The sequence below is a fragment of the Microtus oregoni genome, unplaced genomic scaffold (assembly GCF_018167655.1).
Source record: "Microtus oregoni isolate MIOR12 unplaced genomic scaffold, Mior012 000019F_ref0000042, whole genome shotgun sequence".
In the NCBI taxonomy this organism is placed as follows: Eukaryota; Metazoa; Chordata; class Mammalia; order Rodentia; family Cricetidae; genus Microtus; species Microtus oregoni.
In genome coordinates, this window is record NW_024543078.1 from 23,568,837 (window position 1) to 23,590,572 (window position 21,736).

Here is a 21,736-nt window from a genome sequence, read left to right on the forward strand (position 1 = left end):
ACCTCACATCCCCGCAGCCTGCTACTCCAGAACACCCACAGCCTTTTCCTAAAAATTATATATTATTATTTTTAATAAGAATGACAAGCAAGTGAAGAAGGGAAGTTATGAGCATGATGCCTTAAAACAGCTCCATAATTTTATTTAAAAGTCTCATTTTAGGCTGGCAAGAGGGGTCAGTGGGTAAGGGCCCTTGCTGCACAGGTTTGGTGACCTGAATTGGATCCCCAGGACTCACACAAAGGTGTACAGAAAGAGCTGACTCCCCAAAGTTGTCCTCTGACCTCCTCCCGCAAGCTGCGGCCTGCATAACTTCCCACCCCCGTCATCATATACACCCACAATAATTTAAATTTTAAAATGGGAACAGTCTTATTTCATAACAAGAAAGTGTCTCAGCTTCCCTGACTTTATTTTCCTACAGCATGAGTCTTAAAAATTGGATATTTTTAACCAGAACTTACTTGGGTCTCTCACCTTTCAAAGAGATGCACCAGCTCTGGGCCAGCCAAGACCCATTATCTATCCACCGTTCCTGCAATTGGCTCAGATCGGGCAGCTCTTCCTGCATTGCCCGGATCACACAGGAGGAGCCAGGCAAGCAGATGGTGACAGAGATGCTGAACTTAACCTAGTGTTTCTACTCCCATGCTTCTGAAAGAAAGAGTCCTTTGGAAAAGGGTGAGACACCGGGAGGGTGGCTGCCTTTCCCACACCCACTTTTGGTCTCCAATATGGAAACAATTCTCTCACAGACTACCTGGGTTTGAACAGATTTGGCACAGTTAACACATTTGGGATTCCAGGTGAGAAGGAGGTAGGAGATGGTGAGGATTCGCAGGGCCTTCCTAGAAGCCCAGCACCACAGAGCTACTGGGCCCAGAGAGAAGGATGGGACAAGGGCAGAAACACCCCCATAGGAAAAGGAATGCAACTTTGGAGTGCTTAACCTGGATATAGAAGTTGGCCTCTGTACAGACAGCTGGGTGGTCCAAGACAGAGTGTCCAAAGGGTTTAGCAAGTTTGGGCCTGGCATTTTGGCATACCCCGTCTGTTAGGTGGGGCCAGCAGCAAGGAATTCTAGGCTACAGGCCAACTCAGAAGTCAGACAGGCCTGGGATTGGCATTCTGACGTCTGGTTTGTGAGGACATGGCCATTGCTCGCTCTGTCCTGGTTAAGAAGGGGCTGAGGGAGGGGGAATGGAACAGATTTTTTCCCAGTTGAGGTAGTGTGAGGGTCACAGTTAGGTTCCCAGCAAAGCTGAAGTTTCTGTACCTTGTTTCGGGGAGATTTCAGGTTACTGTCCTTTGACATCATGGCTAAAAGCCCTCTGACAACTCCACATCTTTAAGCTGTGCGGAACATAGTTTCCATGGGGACCACCACAGCCTCTGGTATGAGGCACACATGAGTTTCTGCTCTAGGCTAGTGTTTCAAGAGGTAGCTAGCTTGTTTGTGTTTCTGTTGGGGGAGGGGAGATGGTTCTTCTTGTGACTCAAAAATACTGAAAAAATCTAAAACAAACTAACAACAACAACAACAACAACACAAACCCCAAATTCTCTTTGAACTTCCAATCTGGCCCCATTTCCCTCTTCTCTGGCTGAACAGCCTGCCAGGTCTGCCCAGTGGGAACCTCCAATGTCACAGGCTTTCTGATCAGCAGGTGTTCAGATTTCTGATGTGGAGAGATCCATGAAGATGCCAGAATGAGGCTGGAAAGTCCATAGATACAGTTTTTGTGCCAGTGACTTGGTTCAGGCCTCTAGAATAGGAAGGGTGTCAACTAGAGTCCTGAGCTTCCCTTCTCTGCTTCCACTTTGCCTGTGGAGTTTGGCTTTTGTTTTCTTTTGTGTTAAATAGGATTTTTTCGTCCTTGCTGCCTGGAGGATAAGTTTAGGCAAATTCTCGCAAGGTTTTGCAAGGCCGCCCCAGGAAAAACTGAAGCTGGTGGCTTCCCATTCTTTCTGGAACCAGGAGAGGCATTTAGCTTTTGTCTTCTTTGTCCCTTTCAGGGTTTTCCTTGTTGAGCCTTTGCTCCCTCGACTCAGGTACTCTTACAGGCCACCCTGTGTCTTCCTTCCTTGCCTAGAAAATCAGATAAGATTCAGGGGAAGTTTGCTAAGCGGTGACAGCCTGTAGAGATGAATGGGGTGGGGGTGGGGAGTCGGGAAAGGGCTGCTGACTTCTCTGGAGAACTGTTAGAGGTCAGGGAAAGGCCAGGTTGGACCTTATCTCACCACAGGAGGTTAAAAGGGCGGGGTGGTTCTGGTTCTGGTGTGATTAGGGGGTTAGGCTGGTGTCAGACCTGAGTTCAAATCTACAAAGATCTGTGTTTTCTTATCTGCAGCAGCGTGTTCCCAGGAGACAGCTCAGAAAAGCACACCTTAAGGTGTCTGGTCTCTCAGCAGCCAGAGTCTACCTTAAATGGGCTACTTCTGGGAGCTGCTAAGACACGTTGAAAAAGCCATAATAAATCGAATTTGATTTTGTGTTTGTCTTTGGTATTGGCTTGGGGGAGATGTTTTTCTATGTTGCTTATGCTGGCTTCAAACTCAAGGGCTTCTCTTGCCTTCAGGATCTATACACCACATGCCCAACTTGAAGATTTTTTTTTAAGGTAGGCAAAAAAAATGAGTGTTTTCTTTGCTTCTTACCATGAACAAGTGGATTTTAACTTTAAAGTTTTCACAAGTTTGATTTTATCTAAGATCCTTGCCACATCTAGTCAGTGTTCTGTGACCATTTGCTTTAAGCTTGTCTGGCCTTCTGACTACACTTTCTCTATAGGATACACTTTCTGCTGGTGACTTTTTTACATGACCCCAGGTGTATAAAGTAGATCTACTAACTAAAATTTACTGGTAATAAATGACATAAGAAATGTGTTCTAAAGCGGTTCTTTGGTATAACATATAATTTTACCATTTTGTTAAAGATGAAGGCGAATTTGCATAGTCGTAAGATGGATGGTCTGGGAGTGGGGCTCAGTGGAAGGATGATGACCCAGAATGCTCTGATTCTAGGTTCAACCTTCACTTCCACCCTTGCACATGCATGACCTGGCAGTACTCAGTAACTTTTATGTAAAGAATTCCATTGTGGCTGAGTATCTGATACTTCAGGGAGCAGGATCTTCAGCAGCTTTCAGAGATGACTGATAGTTAATGCTTTATGATCACCAATGCCGAGAAGGCTGTTTTACATAAATATATAGCATAAAATGGCAGACGTATGTTTAGGGCCGTTTCAAAAATACCCCTATTGTTGGAAATAATGTTGTAAACGTACAGCACAGTTTAGACACCTTTAGTTTTATATTTATGTTTTATTTTGGTGTGTGTGTGTAGGTCAAATGACAACTTTCTGGAGTTGGTCCTCTCCTTCCACTACCTGGCTTCTGGAGATGGTACTCAGGTCAGCAGACTTGGCATTAAGTGCCCTTACCCACTGAGCCATCTGGCAGGCCTTTATTTATTTATTTATTTATTTATTTATTTATTTATTTAGATTTATCGAGACAGGGTTTCTCCGTAGCTTTTTGGTTCTTGTCCTGGAACTAGCTCTTGTAGACCAGGCTGGCCTCGAACTCACAGAGATCCGCCTGCCTCTGCCTCCCGAGTGCTGGGATTAAAGGCATGCGCCACCATCACCCTGCTTTTATTTATTTATTTTTAAATGAAAATCAAGTTATCAACCCCAGCAACAATTTTTAAAACAAAATATAATGCAATCGAGAGATTTACTAATCTGATGCACGCGGAGGGGTGATGGTACGGAAAACAGTTGCATCTTGTTTCCCATAACTGAACTGAGGTTTCTATAGGAGCAGAACCCTTCGTGTGCGGTTTTCACCAGTGATCTCGAGTCTGAACAGAGTACTTGAGGCCTCGCTCTTTGGGAGTTGTCATTCTACGAAGCGTGCTTGTCAGGTGTTCAGAGCAGGGTTGCAGTGAAGTTACACAGTACAGCACAGCTGAGGCCCCCAGAAACACCTGAGATTCATTTTACCTTGAGCTTGAATACATTTTTTTTTTTTTGGTTTTTCGATACAGGGTTTCTCGATACAGGGTTTCTCTGTGGTTTTGGAGTCTGTCCTGGAACTAGCTCTTGTAGACCAGGCTGGTCTCGAACTCACAGAGATCCGCCTGCCTCTGCCTCCCGAGTGCTGGGATTAAAGGCATGCGCCACCACTTGAATACATTTTTGATGATTTTGTGTTCCGAAACTTTTTACTGTTAACAATTTTTTTTTTTTACAAACCCTACATTCAGTCACATGATCTCCTAGGGTCATGACCCGCATTTGAGAAGCTATGATCCAGATGAAGATGAAAAGCTATTTCCCTAGAGCGTATCTCATTTTTCTGTCTCAAAGACAGAGCTTTGTTCATGTTAGTAAAACAACAACAACAACCCTCTGTCACGAACAACAGGATAATGTACAGGGTCACCTGGTTTGCGAGGGAACGAAGGCTTCTGCCATGATTCTTTTCATATGTGGTTTCCCATTCAATAGCTTCAGTTATCCATACCCAATAAAAATAAGTGGAAAGTTCCGGAAAAAAGCAGCTCATAATTCTCAAGTAAACGTTATTGCAGTCTACTCTTTATAGCTGTTTAATTTCATGATTAGTCATTGCTATTCTCCTCTGCTGCCTGCTTCGTTATCAGACGTATGTATAGGAGAAACATGACGTACAGAGGGTTCGGTAGTTCTGGGTTCCTGGCAGCTACTGGGATGCGAAAGGAACCTGTATGGGTTAGGGAATACTGACCTAGGAAAAACTGCTCCTTATCACTGGCCCCAGCAGCTGTCTGCTTTTCTGATGGGCTGTTCTAGGCAGCATGGCTACTCATTTTTCTCTGAAGCACACTTACTTACAAAGCTGGCTTCAAGGTTCCTTAAGAAAAGGGGCAAAGGGGGGGGGGGGAGTGGGGGAAGAAAAAAAGAAAGAAAAAGAAGCACTGAATGACAAGAGAGTGGTGTAGATATCGGGGAGAGATTTGGTCCCTAGGAATGTAAATGGGTAGGGAGAGACCACAGAAGTAACTCTAAAGTTCTAGAAGGAGGATTTAGATTGGTATCCTCTGCTCCAGGAAAGTCCCCAATAGGAAAATGGAGACACTCTGGCTCAATGAGCTAGGTCAACACTTCTAGGTGACGTGATGAACATTTTTTTGAGAATGTTTTTTTCCCATGTGCCCAGCAAAGTCTAAGATGCAAATACAACTGTCGTGATCACTGTTCGCGTAGGGGTAGAAGACAGGCTTGGGGCTTGGAGAGGTCCAATAATTCAGGGCAGGTGCTAAGTGAGGAAGATTGGGCCCTATCTGATCCCTCATCACTTGATTTTGATGTCTGCAAAGTAGGAGTGAGATAAGGTACAAGGGAGAAGACCCTAAGGGTCCTGTCCTCTAGAGGTGAGATCCAGCCTGCTTTTCTATACAAGCCAGTCAGTCAGCTTCAGTGATCACTGACCCAGGTGAGGCCCAGCAGGCGCAGGGGTGTGCTTCCTTACAAGAAGCAGCCAGATCCAGTTCTCACATTTCTCTTGTTGGAGGTAGGCAGGTCACCCAACACATTCCTGGCTGTTTGTCCTGAGGGAACGATCGTCTGTAATCTCATTGGGAGACTCACACCCATGTACTGGCAGGGCAGCTCTGGTCCCCTGGGTGACATAAGGACCGCACTGAATCCCAGTCCATAGCTAGCAAGATCACAGGCACCTATGTGCACAAGAAAGAGGAAGCGGCTGCATTATCTAGAAGGCTCATTTTATCCTTACTGTGTCCTGTCCACCAATGTCAAGTTGCCAGTGTGCACAGGGTGCTTATTTTGAAAGGCAAGCACTTGTCCCTAATTATCTGAGTCACTAGGATGAGTGGCACTACAAGTCCACAAAAGAACTAGAGCCTCCTTAATCAAAAGGAAACACGCTTAGGTACAATAATAGATGCACGCTGGGAACTCTCTGCTTCTCAAAACGGTTGACCCCTTTAGGTGGTGGCTTCACAATAAGAGCGTCTTCAGGTTTTTGTCTTCTCAGTTATTTCTTCTTTTTTCTTCAATTATATTCAACACACTTAGTATCTCCTAGTTTTTCTTCACATACCCACCACTTCCTATTCCAGAGCTTTGCTCCAACTCACTTTGTAAAACAATCTGTCTGGACAGGGTGGCATCTCTCTTCTTCCTGTCCATTCTGAGCATTTCCTCTTCCCCAGCTTATTGCCCTGGAGTTAGTTGGGTCATCTCATTTTCTGGGCTCTGTCTTCAGATGTCTGTGGCCCTACTCCACCCCCCATGCTGGCATCTTCCCTCAGACCTCCTGACCACTCAGAAGAGAATGTAGAGGTGTCAGGGAGGAAGGGGAACACACCCAGGAAGGCCTTGAGGACTGATGGTCAGGAAGCTAGGGAGTCAGAGAGTGGAGCTTCCACACACTAGGCGCCATGCTACGTGGGTTAGAGAGGGCAGACGTGAAAAACTACGAAAACCACGTATGTCATCCTGGCTTCTCTGTCACTCAAGAGTGACGGGGTCTGCACGAGCAGAAATCTCCCGTTGAAAATGTTTCAGCTTCTAGAGATGTTTTTGGTGAAAATATTTTAAGACTGTAATACATTCTGTCATATGTGACTATAGCAAATATTTTAATATGATTTGAAGTCGGTAGACACATGAGTTATGGTTCCGTGGTGTGTGTTTCTTTTTATGAAGCCCCTGAAGCATGTAGAGGGCTATTTTTCACTATGCTGACATTCCCTCGTGTAACTGCTTCTTGAGTTCTTATTTATTTTTTTAGTCTCTTTATCATGCTGTAGTTCTACAAAGCTTTCAGCCTGCAAACTGTGAGGCAGGAACCCAGAGGAGAAAGCTTTTAAGAACCCTCCCTACAGGGAGCATAGCTACTCTGGTCCTTAACTTTGCCACAATGTATGGTTCTAACCTAGTGCTACTCAGACTTAGTGATGTAGAAATCATTACTGTTGAGTTCCTGCTCCATCCTACAGTGTTGGTCTACTTGTTCCGGTGCTGAGTAAGGAATGAGTCTTGTAAAATTGCCGTCTTGTCATTCTGTAGGCAGTCAGGGTGGAAAAGCTTTGCTTCAAAGAGACTTTGGAAACTGGCTTTTAGTCTGCTTTTCGAGGGTATTCTATATACCATAGATAAACAGGGTCTATCAATGAAAGGTGTGTATACACACATGCACACACAAGGAAACACACACACACATGCACACCTTACTGATAACCACTAAATAAGTGTGTGTGCACGCATACATGTGTGCCCATTGCTTGTCTGTCTAGAACATTCCACATTTGATAATAGTTTCCCTTTTAAAAATCTATTGTCATGTCTGCATAGAGCCTTCTAGACATTAACACATGCCTTACACACTTCTTGGGGAAACAGTTCCAAGAAGAAATGTGCATTGTTAAGCACTCTTTACACAAGCACCAAGGCCTTGGTTCTCAGTGTGCTCACTCCCTGAGTGCATGACACAGAACGCATTTTGCATGACTTTTCTTTCATATATGCAAGCGTGTTCAATTGGGGGTCTTCCCATTTTGTTCTAGGATTGGAGTCAGTATATAAATTTCAGTAATACCTTGTAGCACGCTCTCATCTGCAACGGTCGAAAGTGCTATTAAAAAGTTTGACAGCTTTTGCAAGAATTTTCCATGGTGTTTAGCTGTTTAAAAAATGCTGAACAGATAAAAATATGAGTAAAGTCTATTTTTTTCTGTTCATCATTGCTGCTTGTCCTATGGCTAGGCAACTAATTTGCTGTTGTCTCCCTAAGGGAGAGTAAAATCAAAAAAGCATATTAGATTGCTAAAAAAAAATAACATTCCTGTCTCAAAAGAACCAATTACAATGATTCAAGTGGGTGGAGGTTAGCATTGAAAACATACTTGCTTAGTTTATGTAGCGTCTGTCCATAGTACTTTATTTCAGTGAGCATCAACGCATCTAAGTGTATTATATTGTGACCCAGTCTTGAGTATCTGCTAAGCACAGATTTGAGCAACTTCAGTGGCCAGTCTTACATGCTGTGACTGCAGAGACTCTGCCGTCTTCACTCTATCCCACCAGATGCACTTTGAGGTTTTGGAACGTTTGTGTGTCTTTGTGTTTCACAAAAATTCCTAAATGTTCCCATTCGGTATCTTAGCTATGCGGTTGGTTTCCTTCCACATTTCTCACCCCATTACATTTTATATATTATTTGTGTTGACAGTGGAGACGCATGAAGTGGTAGATGCTTAATTGAATGTGTTATTTATGCCAAAGAAGTAACTCCAAATTTATTTCAGCGTGCTGGCAATCCCCAACATACAAACGCCCAGACTACAATTGACCTACATATACACACGGATGTTCTCTGACTCAGATTTTCACTGTATTGCATACACAGGATCACTCACAGTGACAGCATGTCAAAAAAAAAAAAAAACCTTGGCAGATTCAGAAACAGAAACACTATTCCCTAAATATGGTCAGGAATTAAGGGGTGAAGGCAGTAAATTGGGAGCATGTGTATGGGGTGGGGCTATGATGAGATCTGATGGTCAGTTTTGAAACGCACTGGGCTCTGGTTTGAAAATTATATAGACTGACTTTGCGAAGCCATGTTTTCCAATGCAAACGATGGGATTTAAAACCCTTCCTTTCTTTAGCTGAAACTCTACCTTTTAAGGAGTTAGACTGACTTGCGCAGACACATCTTATTTATTTTTGGCCTTTGAGAGGAGAGCTCTCACAGACCAGGCCACCCTAGATGTAGTTGAGGACGTCCTTGAATCTCTGGCCCATTGCCTCCACCTTCCAAGGGCGGGGATCAGTGGTCTGTGCCCCCATCCCAGCATCAGCCCTTCCTTTAAAGTCTATGATACTTGTGGGAACTTGAGAATGGCATCAGAGATTCCCTTCCCATCTGACTTGAACTCCCCCAGGCTTTCTACTGACCATCTGGCTTGGCTCCACAAGGATGCGAGGCTGAGCGTTTGGGCTGATGGGAGGAGATGAAGGCCAATTCAGAGCTGGACAGGTGTAAGTAGAAGAAGAGCCCTCCTCAGGTGCTGGAGCACTTAGGAGTTCCAGGGAGGGGCACCGGACAGTGAGAGAGACACACGGAAAAGGAGAGGCTAAGGACAGTTATCATGTCCAGCTCCTGTCAGTTTATAGAAACATGAAAGGAAATGGACTTCCTCTTCAGGCTGGCCCTTGTCCTCCTGTGCCCAGGACTCCCAGGCCACTGGGCGTTTACCTGACTTAATGCATTGCTTTGCCTTTGCTGAGCTGACCTCGGATCTTAGCAATGGTCCTAACTCCCATCTCTGTGGATGTATGTTCCAGATATCCCACAGGTCTAGTTATCAATTCCTGATAGCATGTCAGGTGTCTAAGTCAGGTTCTGTCTGAATGGGCTTGTTGCGTCCCCATCCCGTAGTCTTCCTCTTAATGTTTAAGGCGTTCCTGCTCCATTTCCTTAGTGTTTGTGCATACGCGGAGGTCAGAGGGCAACCTGGAGGAATCTGTGCTGTTGACAGTGGGATTTCTAGGCTTGGCAGCTGGTGCATTTACTCATTGAACCATCTCCCCAACCCCACCCTGTATTCTTCAACCTTAGTTTGGACGAGGAGACTATGTGAGATTGACTAGAAAGGGACCCAGAGTGAAGAAGCTCTATTTGATAACAATTGTGTGATATTCTGGCACACAGTGGAGAGGGCTCTGACAACTCCACGGTCATACCCTGGCAGGTCAGGATTCCCAGAGCCCTAGGGACCCACAAGGCTATACCTCCCGTTCCTCCAATTGTCCAGTGTTATTGGTTCCACTGTCCCAGTGAGTTTTATGGCTGGGTTGTGCTGCCCGAGGCCTCCGGGCCTGCTCCTCCTGTCCTATGGCCTGGAATGCTGTCTTCTGCCCGCCCCCCTTGCTTGTCTCTACTGTAGTAGCTCCCCCCAGTCTAGGTCAGTTCTTACTTCACGAACTCTCGGATTTTTCTTGCTTTCTGACTAAGTCCATGAGTTTGCAACTATATATTTATCACTGTGACAATGTTGTTTAGCTTCTGCCCGCCCCCCCCCCAAACTGGAATCCATAATGGAAACCAAAACTCTTTCTGATGCTGTTCACAGTTTGTGCCCCATTTCAAGGACTAACCATGCCTGCTTCTGCTTAGCTCCCGAGATGGGGTGAGCTGGGGCTTCTTAAGAGTGGACTGCACTCTGCAGAGGTCTTGTTGGCCATCTGTGCTCAGCACAGACGTGGCACTTGGGCCAAAGTGTGAACACGTGTCCTTTTGTTATATGCGGTGACAGTAAGCAGTGAATGATGGGTCCATACAGCTTGAGATGAGAAATTGGGCATTACATCATAGAAGACCATGCTAGAATTTGGCTCAGGGCTAGCAGGTGTCCACAACTAACTCCTTATCGTGGCTTTCACAAGAAGCATCTCAGACTTTTCAGGAAAGCCGCGGTTTGGCAGAACCTGCTTTGTTTTTTTGTTTCCTCTTGGTCTACTGGGCATCACTTTGAACCAAGAACAAGGAAACATTAATCACTTGAGTCTGAGCAGAATTGTAGAAGGGGAAACCAGAAATGAACAGAATCCTAATTAATATTAAACACACAAGTTAATCATCGATTTTGATCATTATCTGTAATATTTTGATTAGAAGATACCTGAAATATACTTTGTTTCTATTTAAAACATAAACTGGGCGTGTTAATACAGAATTTTAATGCCAGCTCTTGGAAGGCTGAGGCAGGAAGATCTCTGTAAGTTTGAGGCCAGCATGATCTAAATAGCAAGTTCCAGGACAGTCAGGACTACATAGAAAGACTTTATTTCAAAACAAAACGAAACATAACAACGAAAGTACTAAGACTTAGGCCTTGGGATACGCATTTATATGTCTGGTGAAAATTCTTCCCACTGTCACCTAAGATGGAACCTTCGACATGCCATCTCTCCCAGAGACCCCCGAGGCCTCAGACAACCCATGCTGAGGCAGGGGTATGGCACGCTAGGGGAACAGCAAGGCAATTTCTTGGAAAAGCTAGGAAAATCCAAAGTCACGAGAATTTTAGTTTTATAACAGATGTTTAAAATCTAAGTCTGGAGTCTACGACCAGGACCAAATTGTATGCTGAGGGCAATTGAATTTCTTTGCTACAGAAAAAGTAGGAAATGAATAAAGTAGAGACTATCCGTATTTCATTAGGCAAACAAAGAGGAAACAAACAGCCTTTGCTTTATCTTTTAATGCTGCACTCAGGAAAACTGTCCCAACCACAGAATCCTTTAGTTAGGTAAGACATTGTAAGTAACAATTACAGGAAGCACCGAGCTGTTTCTGAAGGGCCATGGCAAGCATTCTCGAGCATCTGACATGGTGGCTGGGAGGTGGTTCTTGGCCCACGATGAACTTTAGTGTCTGAAACACTCTGTAATCCTGGAGAAGGCATATCTCTTGTGCTTTCTACGTTATCAGATTTCATGAGTAAGGATTTCCCAAGACTTTTTTACTCACCTGTCATGAAAAGAAATGTAACAGGTGGAAATCAGAGTCTTGCTTTCTCTGCACAGTGGGAACATTCTGTTCACCGTTCACTGAAGCTCATTGTTCCCTTTACACTGGGATGACACCCGGTTAGAAACAGACATGAGTATGATTGGGCCCCTGCTGTAGTGAAGTCAAGAACACATGTCTAAATGTCGGTGGTCTTAGGGGAGTATGATGTATTGGGTGGTTGAGGGGGCAGTACATGTGTGACGAAAAATAGAAACACCCAGTGCTGGGGGAAAGGGACAAGGGGTCAGTAAGTCAGTCAGAGTCCAGGAAGTGTCTTGTGTGGGAGATAGCAGTAGGGCACGGCCTTAAAGGTCACCAAGATGCTTGGCACGGTGCTGGAGGAAGGAAGAGAAGCCTACTTCAGGGAAACAACTGGCCCAGGAAACTATAAAGACGTGAGCACTTCAGGATGCAGAGAGCTTCCCACAGGTTGAGGACCAGCTTGTGGGTGCCTGAGCACCGCGAGTCTTGGCAAAATCCTTGCTGAAAACCCACTTGGGAAAGAGGCTGTGGAAGTCCTTCCATGCCAAGCTAAAAGTGATGACTTCCATCCTAAGGGCAAAGGGTACCGTGGAAGGCGGGGGAGCGCCAGGGTGCTACGCTTAGGTGTGTGCTTTCGAAATGTGATTCTGGCAGCTCTTGTGCACTGGAAATGAAGACAAAACAACTCCGGGAGTATTCTAGCTAATTTCTGAGGAAGAAATGTTTGTAAATCTTGCCATTTATTCTCTTAACATACTATAGAGGCCCTATTCTACCTGACTTTTGGGAAACTGGACACCCCAGGACCTAGAGTCATGGTTTTGGGGTGAGATTATACATTTTCTAACACTCCTGGGTACCAGGCACACTTGACCACTGCAAAGAAACCTAACCTTTCCATATTGACAAATCACTGGCACCGGTGACAAGGGAGATTGGAGTCACCCGGCTGAGGGGGATCTTATTTTTTCCTTTGCAGAGTTACTGTGAAAGATTCAAGAGGAGAAGGGAGCCCTAATGTCCTGCTCTTTCTGTTCACAGTGACAGCATATGACAAAGATCCTTTCTGCAGGAAGATTTAGCCATCTTCAGCTGGTTTTGAAATGACCATTTAGACCATTTTCTGGCCCAAATAGGATTTTGCCAAGGTTGAAAGTGACGATTACTGGTGACATTGGTTATTGAATCTGGGTCCATCTGAGGACGAGACAATGCTATTCCTAAAAACTGCAGGAGAAGAAAAGTAAAAAAATGGGATCTGACCCTGAACTATTGGCTCTGCACACAAGATTGCAAGTAAAACTATTCTGGCATCTAGGATTGCCTGCTCACTTCCGCAAAACAAGGGGTCCCAACCTTACATTTCCATTTGCCCTGGCAGTTGAAGGTTCACTTCCTTGGTTAGGAGTTTTGCCTCTATCACGCATGACCTAGGGCACACAACCACTTTATTTTTACCTGCTGGCCCCCCAACAGGTGGATTCCTATCAGTTACGATGTAAATCTTAGGTTCTTTTTAGGGTTCTATTTTTTAATCCCGCTCAGTAGTTTTTGTGGAATGGTAGCCCTGGGAGAAAAGGGGGAGATAGTTAAAAAAAATTGGAGCAGAGCTTGGACCTGTCTGTAGAGGAATTCCCGGCTGACCTGGCCACTCTGACCTATTGAATGGTCCGAATACAATAAATACCTCTTTATCCTGCTTTGAAAGGCAGGAGATAGAAGAGTCTAAATGCCCAGGCATGCTGAAATAGGCGACTTGGGATGTTTGAGTTGAGTATGTTTGAAATCCGAGCTTCCTGGCAGCCTGGGAATTGCCACAGGTCACCTGCCTTGCTCCACAGGGATAGGCCCAGGTCTCCCCAGAGATCATCCGCAGCAGAATTGTAGTACAAATTCCTTTCTTTGTCGGTTGGCCTCTTCCACTAGACCATGGCCTATAAAATTTTTGTAAAAACAATCCTTAAATATTATTTGAAAGGGCAAATGACCTACGCTGAAAGCTTTGACAGTTTGACATATAGTGCGTGGTTTTGATAGCTCGGGAACTGCAAAGTGTGGCCAAGAGTCTCCCCCTGCTTGTTAGAAGCCTGGTGTTGGTGGACTAGTATCTCTTTGCTAGGCAGAGTTCTTTCACTTTCTGCAATCCGACAGGCAATGAGTCTGCTTCAGTGATCTTCAATCCTTTTAGACTAATTTGTGAGGGAGCAAAAAAAAAAAAAGCTAGCACCTTACAATGCGGCGTCCAGAAGCTCAGAGCCAGGTACGGCCAATTAATCACAGCAAGGCAGAATCCTCTAGAGTCTTCTGCTAGTTGCAGAGCCTCTGCCCAGAGAGTCACATAGGTGAGGGAAGGAAAGGAATGTGAGTTCTCCCCGGAACCTGGGAAGTTGCAGGGAGTGGATGTCTGCATTAGAATATTGCATACGTGCAGCAGCAGAGTGCACGCAGACAGCATTGCTGCCTCTGCATAGCCAAAGGCCATTTCCAGGAGCCTCTGGCCCCTCAGTCACTGGCCTACTAGTTAATTGCCACACGGACTTCATGACACATGGGCAGATAATATGACATTTTCGGTTTCTGTCACTAGCAAACGCCACGACGTTGCTTGCACTAGTTGCTAAGAAGCTGTCAGAAACCATTAGCAGTTGGCTAAAGTCGCCCCGTGGCATTTCCTCCTAGAATCAGCAAAACGAGCATAAATCACCCACTGGAGCCCACTGCTACCCTAATGAGGCCGTAAGCTTGTTTATGGAGTCGCATCATTTTTATGATTATTTCCACCTTTTCAGTTTGCCTTCATTTGGCGGCAGGAGAAGTCAGCAGCAGGGATGAAGTCACCGCTGACATTTTACAAATGGCTTCAGAGCCGCTGCCTGCTAGCCGTGTGGTCGGCCGTGGTCCTCCAAGTTTGCGTAGTGATCTTAAAAATAAAAATAAAAAAAAAAGGAAATAAATCCTCTCGAGACCACATCGAGGTGACTGTATCAAATTGCGGAGTGAATTGAAATGCTAAAGGTACAATTGACCATTTAGACTCTCCTCCGAGGTCGAGACGCTGCAAGATCAATTTTCAATTTTAGAAAGTGGAAGAGGTTAAACAATTTATTAAAATCTATGAAAGTGTTTGCTTTTAGAATACTCTGTTTTATTACGCTCGTCTCAGCCCCCATCTTCTCCATTTCCCTAACCGTGTTGGGAAGGAGCAAGGTTTATTGTTTTAGGCTTTCGGAACATGCACCAGTATTTACACTGGATTGAAAGCATTTGCTTCCAATGAAAATCTTGTCTTAGATTACAACGCAGCAGTGTAATTTCCCTCCCAGATGGGAGTAAAGTAGCTGTATTTGCCTAAAAACAGTAGGAAGAACAAACTGTGCATTAAGCCGGGGCTGTTTTTGGCTTGAGCTAACGATGTAACAGAAACCTTTTTATTCAGGAGAGGTCACTGCCAGGGACTGAAGGGGTGATCTGGCTCCTGCCTGAAAGGCTTCTCCATTCTATCTACATAAGTCTTCACTTAAAAAAATTCTGTTCCTAATGCTTCTGCTTTCATACAGCAGAAATAAACAGGAAGGTTCTGGGGAGTGTTACACGTGGAATGCAGAAAGCCGCCCTCTCCTGATGGAGTATATAATTCAGGTGCCCTCAAGGCACACTTTCAGGAATTCTTTTGCCCGAGGTAATGGGAAGCTAAGGCTGCTTTAAGGCCTTGATTATCTATTAATGCACAAAGCTGGAAAAAAAGTCATCGCCACTGGATTATGGTAGATATTTCCATAAATTATCAATGAATTCTTTCCTAGACAGGCACTAGACATTGCTTGCTAAATTAATCTGAAGGGGTTTGAGATGGATAAAAAGGCTATTTTTGTGAAGGTGGAAACCTATCATGGAGAGGTGGGGAAAGCAGTATTGTTAGGTTAGAAGCTTTTCATTTTTAATCACCGATCGGGTCCTGTGTTTCTTTTCCTCAGCCATCCTCTGCATATCGAAAGTGGATTAGCTATTGCAAATGTAGATGCTGGGGAGTTGTTTTCTTTTTTCATGTTTCTTTAATGAATTGTTATTTTATGTGGTGAATTGCTTCTCTGTAGAAGAGCTTCTTTAAATACTGGACTTTCAAAGAATCCATTGGGCAAACCCAAGGGGATTTCTCGTAAAACACTTGGCTACGCAAATAAAGAGAGGGCAGAGTTGACTTAGGTGTGTGGGTGTCTGGGTTCACCAGGGACCCCAGCATCAGCACGTCTAGCCATGTGACCTTGAAGCACAGGATTTTCCTCATTGGTTGGGTGGACTGATGGCTTTGAAGTTGGGCATCTTCGTGATCTTTTCTAAGGAGAATCCATTCTATGAGCCTGGGCATCTTTCACAACTTTATATAGATGTTAAATGCACTAGAGTGGTGAATTTTTATAAAAGTTTACATTACAAGGAGCTCTCCCACAATTCATAGTTGGCGTATCTCTACGAAAAGTCAAAATGTTGGAATCCATCTGCTCCTCACTGGATGGAGTTTATCTCAGGACACACCACGGCACCTGAAAACCTCTGGGGGTGGGTCACTTTTCAGATGCTACTAGGGTGAGGAGCGGGTTTCCTGAAAGAGCAGTTAAGAAAAATTGAAGATATTTGCAACGAACTACCATAGGTGAAGAGAATAAGGGAAACCAAGCGAGAGATTTCTTGCTGCACTGAGGATATAGAGTAGAGACAAGAAACGGAGGAGGTGAAACTGGGGAAGAAAATCTGATGGGCGTTCCAACAGGCAGTCACCAGGCAACCTCTATTACCAAAGTGTCAAGTTGTTTGGGCCATAGGTTCCCAATGACTTATTTGATGGGATGAGTGTGCCCTGGGGTTTAACGGTTACAGCCTGATCTCTGTAGTTCTTCATTCTGGGCCCAAATCAATCTGTCCATTTCCAAAAGTCCATTTCTAAGACTCACAGAGAGGCCTGAGGGCATCCAGTGAGAAGATGGCATGTCACTGCATGGCTGCTGACCAGAGTACTGGGTTTAGTCCATTCTTGTTTGTCCTTTGACTTTGGATGCAAAGATCAAAAACAGGTATTTCTAATTGAGATTTGGTGACTTACTTTGGTTCCTGTGATTATATGGATAACACTTTTCTTCCCCTCATGTTGTCAAATATGGCGTTATTAAAGGAAGGCTGCGTTATTGTTTTATTGAGTACAGAGCTGAACTAGTTCCTAAAATAAACAATTCAAGTGTTTACAACAAAACCGGTAGGAAAACAGGATCTGTTAAGAATATGTTACCAGGTGACCTCTCAGTGTGCAATACTTTAGGAAGAGATTTTAGAAACTGCCCAGATTATTAGGACAAGCAATTCTAGCACTCCTTTATGTTATTTCAATCGCAATTACTTTTTAATTAAAAAAATATGCCAGGGGTTTCCCCTTACTCTACTTGATGCTTTCGCTATACATAAGAAAGATTATGTCACCTTAGAAGCATTCCATGGCAAGTTGCTTATGTGATGGATTGCCTGCCTCTCCCCATCCTTCTCCAACCAATCTCAAGATAGATCACCTGTGGCTGTAGTTGCTGGATTAGCTGCATCTTCTCACCGGTGGACGTCAGTGACTTTATATGGAGTTCAAATCCCCAGGCAGAGATCCGCAGTAACAGTGCCACCACATGGAGCTCCCCAGTAGAGGTGTTACTTATATTGCAATAATTGCCATAGCAACAAGCCACTCAAGAGATGGATCGTTCCCTCCATTCCTTTTGCGTTTAGGACTGATCTTTGGAAGGCATTTTGCTTTTTTTTTTAGGCATGATGATTTTTTTGAGCTGAGACCTTGTTCTTTCTCTTTGTCTTGGAGTAAAATTAAAGTACCGAAGAAACTACTAATCATTTAACTGCTCTTTTGGTTTTGTTTGTATCCAAAGGCATTCTATTTGAATAAAGTATGTTAAGGTAGCATCAGTCAAAATTTGATTCACTATGTTTGCAGGTGATGGCTTGGACAACAGTGTAGCTTCCCCCAGCACAGGTGACGATGATGACCCTGATAAGGACAAAAAGCGTCACAAAAAGCGTGGCATCTTTCCCAAAGTAGCCACCAATATCATGAGGGCGTGGCTGTTCCAGCATCTAACAGTAAGTGGACTCTAAATGACGTATGTAAACTAAATATGGACAATGAACCAGTTTTGATAGATAAAAACGAGCCCCCTGGACTTCACACATCACTGTGGTCCCAGTTTTTAACAAAGGGCTGGCACTTCTTTCCTAGACTCAGACCCTAAATCAGGAGCTTCATTTGAAGCTCACGATTATAATTTTGCTAATTACCCTAAGTTATAAGGCTTGGGAATCCATGGGTACTTGTGATTTTTAAGTGTGTATTTTAATGACTTTGTTTTTCAAAGTGACTGGGAGGTACTTAGAGCTAGTAACTAAGCTTTCTAAGAAGAGAGTAGAACCCACCCCATCGATGAGATCTGCAGTGAGTGCTTTAATGGACCTTTGTAATGAATGGTCTGAAAAATTGTCTACTATATTTTGATGGCAAGATGATCATGTAATTTGCTGTACAGCGGCCTGAATGGACCCTTCCATTACGACAGTGCTGTGAGTCAGAGCCCCCAGTGAAAGTTGTCCCTGCATTTAGAACTGTAAAGGAAAACAGCAATATACAGCCAACTCTTCCTGTGCAATCCCCTGGGACTGTTCAAGCAGAGTAGCAGTTTATATTGTCTGTGTGAGTACTGCTATTTTCACTGCGGGAATTCTGGAGATGTGAGAAACTGGAGACTCGGGGCTTTATGCCAACAGGGGGTTTGTTTGGTTTGGTTATTGTTCTGAATGAATTTTATGCTCAAAATATTTATAATCACAATATTTTGGTGGATATTTTGTAAGTGTATGTGAGTTTAATGGCATTTAAGAGAGAAGTCAAAACTGAAAATTTATGGGTGAAATAATATTCTGAAGATCAGTAAAATTGTTGACCAAGACATTTTCACTATTATGAATGAATATGGACAGGTTAAAATAGAGCTGCGTACATGAATGGAGGTTAAAACTTTGTGATTTTGGCTTCAATAGTCAGAGCCTTTGCCTCTGAATGTGAAGGGCCAGGGCCCAGCGAGCCTCACTGCCTGGCCCATTTTTCAAGCCAGGTTCCTCCTGAGTTGTTCTGGTCTAACGGGACATACTCAGTGGTTTCTGAAGGCAACATTAATTCTGCTGTTCTCCATAGGGGTTGTGCCTCCAGTACACTTAAGGATATAAGTTAATCCATATTTTTCAGCGCTGGTGAATGGAATCAGAGCTGAGATCAGTAGCAACAACATAAAACAATAATTTTCTCTTCTTTCATCGGAATCTCCCATGGTTCCAAACACAATCTAGATAGTGCTGAGCATTCTGAGTAAAGTTCACGAGATGTTTAGCACTGGAGGCTACTGGTTTTAGACTCCATGATTTTGTCAACCTATTGGATTTCCTTGAAATCTGATCCTGGTTTCATTACTTACCTAAAAATTCATTGCATGTAGGTAAATGTTTTGGGATCTGCCTCGTGTAGCTTACCAACCGATGATTATCAACCACTGTTGAGTTAGAGAAGGGAGGATCGTGGAGTCCAGAAGCTCCATTTAGAGAAAAGTTGACAATCGGTCAAGGTGCTCATGCAGGGATGCTCTGAGTTCATCCCGAGGGCCATCCTGCTGACCTGCTCTAGAGTGCAAACAGGATGGCCCCAAACTTACAGTCAAACCGCTGCTATTTCCTATCTTAAAAGGGAAAAGATTACATGTCCTCAGCTCTCGTCTCAGCCTGAGCAGGAGCTAAGGGGAGACTTGACACAGAGATGCCCCTGAATAAAATATAACCAAATATTGGTTCAGACAGAATCAGGAGAGACAGGGACGAGCTACGTGGCTCACCTCCTAGTTCTCCCGGGTTGTACCCTTGTGAAGAACTTTGTAGAGAGCTATACTGTCTAAAAGAAATAAAAGTCAAACAGACACCAAATCCTTCCCAACGGCATGATTTTACCTAAACCGCAATGCTTATGTGAGCCGTGAGTTAACGGGACAGTTGGGATGGCCATTACTCACGAACTGTGTGGTTTCTGGAGGCCTGGCTAGTTGCCCTCAGTCACCGGCCTGGGTCACTGCCCTGGAAGGGAAGTCCTCAATCCAGGCTTCTTGGGCTTTCTATGAATGTCTATGGAAATAGCACTGCAGTTTCTCCTGGGGACTTCTATACCCTGGCCCTCTCCAGTGCCCTCTGCTCATATGGAAATACCAATAATCGTAACAATTTCCCCAAAGCCAGTTGCTCTGTTGACATTGTCTGGAAGCAAAGCTAAGGATTTCCCGCCCTTTCCTTCTCCAGTGAGCGACCTCCCACAGCCCCTATAATGGAAAGAACAAATGGGTTTCCATTTTGAAGAGATGCTCCCCTCCCCTTTGTTTTGTTACTCTTACCGAAGAAACATCTAGGAAACTTAAGCCGAGTCAGTCAAGAGCTGATTCCAATAAATTCTAAGGGGAAAAAAAAAGTCCTTGCTGTATGTTAATACTGAGCCTATGGTAACTTTCCTTTCAGAGAAGTAGGTCTTTGGGGGACATTTTCTTAGGAAGAATGTCACAAATTGTAAACCATCCTATTCTTTCTATGTGATTAATGTAATCTTTCTGAAAACTCCATTTGGAAATCTTGCTCTACATAAAAGAACGATTGAAAATCTAATTTAAAAAAATGGCAATGACCATTTACTAGCAAATTATAAGGGAAGTTTTCTTAAATACCGAAAGTCATGTTCTAAAATCTGAAACACCTTGTAGAATATAAGTTGCTAGGATTTCTCCCCCACTCTTTGGCAATAAATGGACTGATCCTTCTATTGAGCTTATTCCGTTGAAAAGTTGAAAAGGCTTTCAAGCATTTGTGTGTCAAAGGCATCGAAAAGGCTTTGCACCCCGCTGCCGAGGAAGGAAACCGCCTTGGTATTTAGTTAGCCACAGGTAGATTTAATCAGCAGCTCATGTTACTAGTCCAGAGGAGCTAATGGCTGATGCTTAGACTCATGGACTTTGGTTGTCCAACCTGCACATTCTTATGCAGAGTAGAAAGAACAGAGAAGGAGACAAGTCTAAAGTGTGGGTTATCACGGAGTGAGCAGACAACCCCCCCCCCAGCTGAGACTTCCTGAACGTTGGTCAGTGTCGCTAAGGAGAGAAAGTCTCTCAAGAGAAACGATTCCCTGCGAGAGAAAAGGATGAGTGACGTGTGTAGATAGTAAGAGAGAAGAGGAAAGGAAACAGAAGCATTTATCCATGGAGATGCTTGTGTTTGCCTGAAGACAAACATTGAACACAATTGCAAACTACTTAATAGCATCACAGGTCAGAATCAGTTTGGGACTTAAGTCACCTCAAGGTATTTTCCCTCTCTCCTGGGCGTTATCCCCACAGTGAACAGCCTACTGTGTCTTAAGACTTCCGCTGGATGTGTTTTGCATTCCACATTTTTTCCCACTACATGGGTTATAGAGATATTATGTTCCTGGAATAAAGAAAAGTACTAAATACAATGTTTTTGATTAAGACCAAGAGTCTTTTTTCTTCTTTTGTTTCCCTATCTGATCATATTGCATTTTAAAAATGTAATCTAGATAGAAAAAATGGTTAGTGAGGGTCTTATTTAGAATGTGAAATGACTGTATTTTCCTGCTTGGAGCCTCTGTGTGTCCCAGGCATTCTGAACTTTGGGGGGACTAGAGATCTTTGAGATACAGACTCAGGTGGAGAAAGCATCCAAAGGCCAATATTTGGCTTGAACTAGTAGCCAGTCTTTCCAACTCCCAGTCCTTGGACTAATATGAGGATCCCCCCAGGTGAAGCCTTACAGATGCTGTTCCAGAGTTAAAAACCCATATTTTCTATGTGTGTTTGCTTCTCTCATTTCTTTATTTCTCTGTGTGAACATCTAGCCTAGAAATTGTTTTCATATGTGTGTGACCAAATTCACGTCTCAATTTCTGGTATGAGACTGTCCTCTCATGTGGATACAGCCAGTATGAGGGCTTGTAGCATCTTCCAGGTGGAGAATGGTGTTTCCATAGAAACACTATTAGATGAAAAGTGCCCTGCGGGTCCGCCACTCTACGCATG

The 21,736-nt window shown here is 44.0% G+C and overlaps 1 protein-coding gene across 3 annotated transcripts in view; it reads left to right on the plus strand.

Annotated features, from left to right (window-relative positions):
- The window catches only part of Meis1 (Meis homeobox 1), a 141,827-nt gene that overhangs the window by 62,590 nt on the left and 57,501 nt on the right, over positions 1–21,736 (plus strand). For all 3 annotated transcript variants that reach the window (XM_041669709.1, XM_041669707.1, XM_041669708.1), the window contains exon 8: positions 17,563–17,708. In XM_041669709.1, coding sequence (XP_041525643.1) covers positions 17,563–17,708 — 146 coding nt within the window. The remainder of the gene's footprint in view (positions 1–17,562; positions 17,709–21,736) is intronic.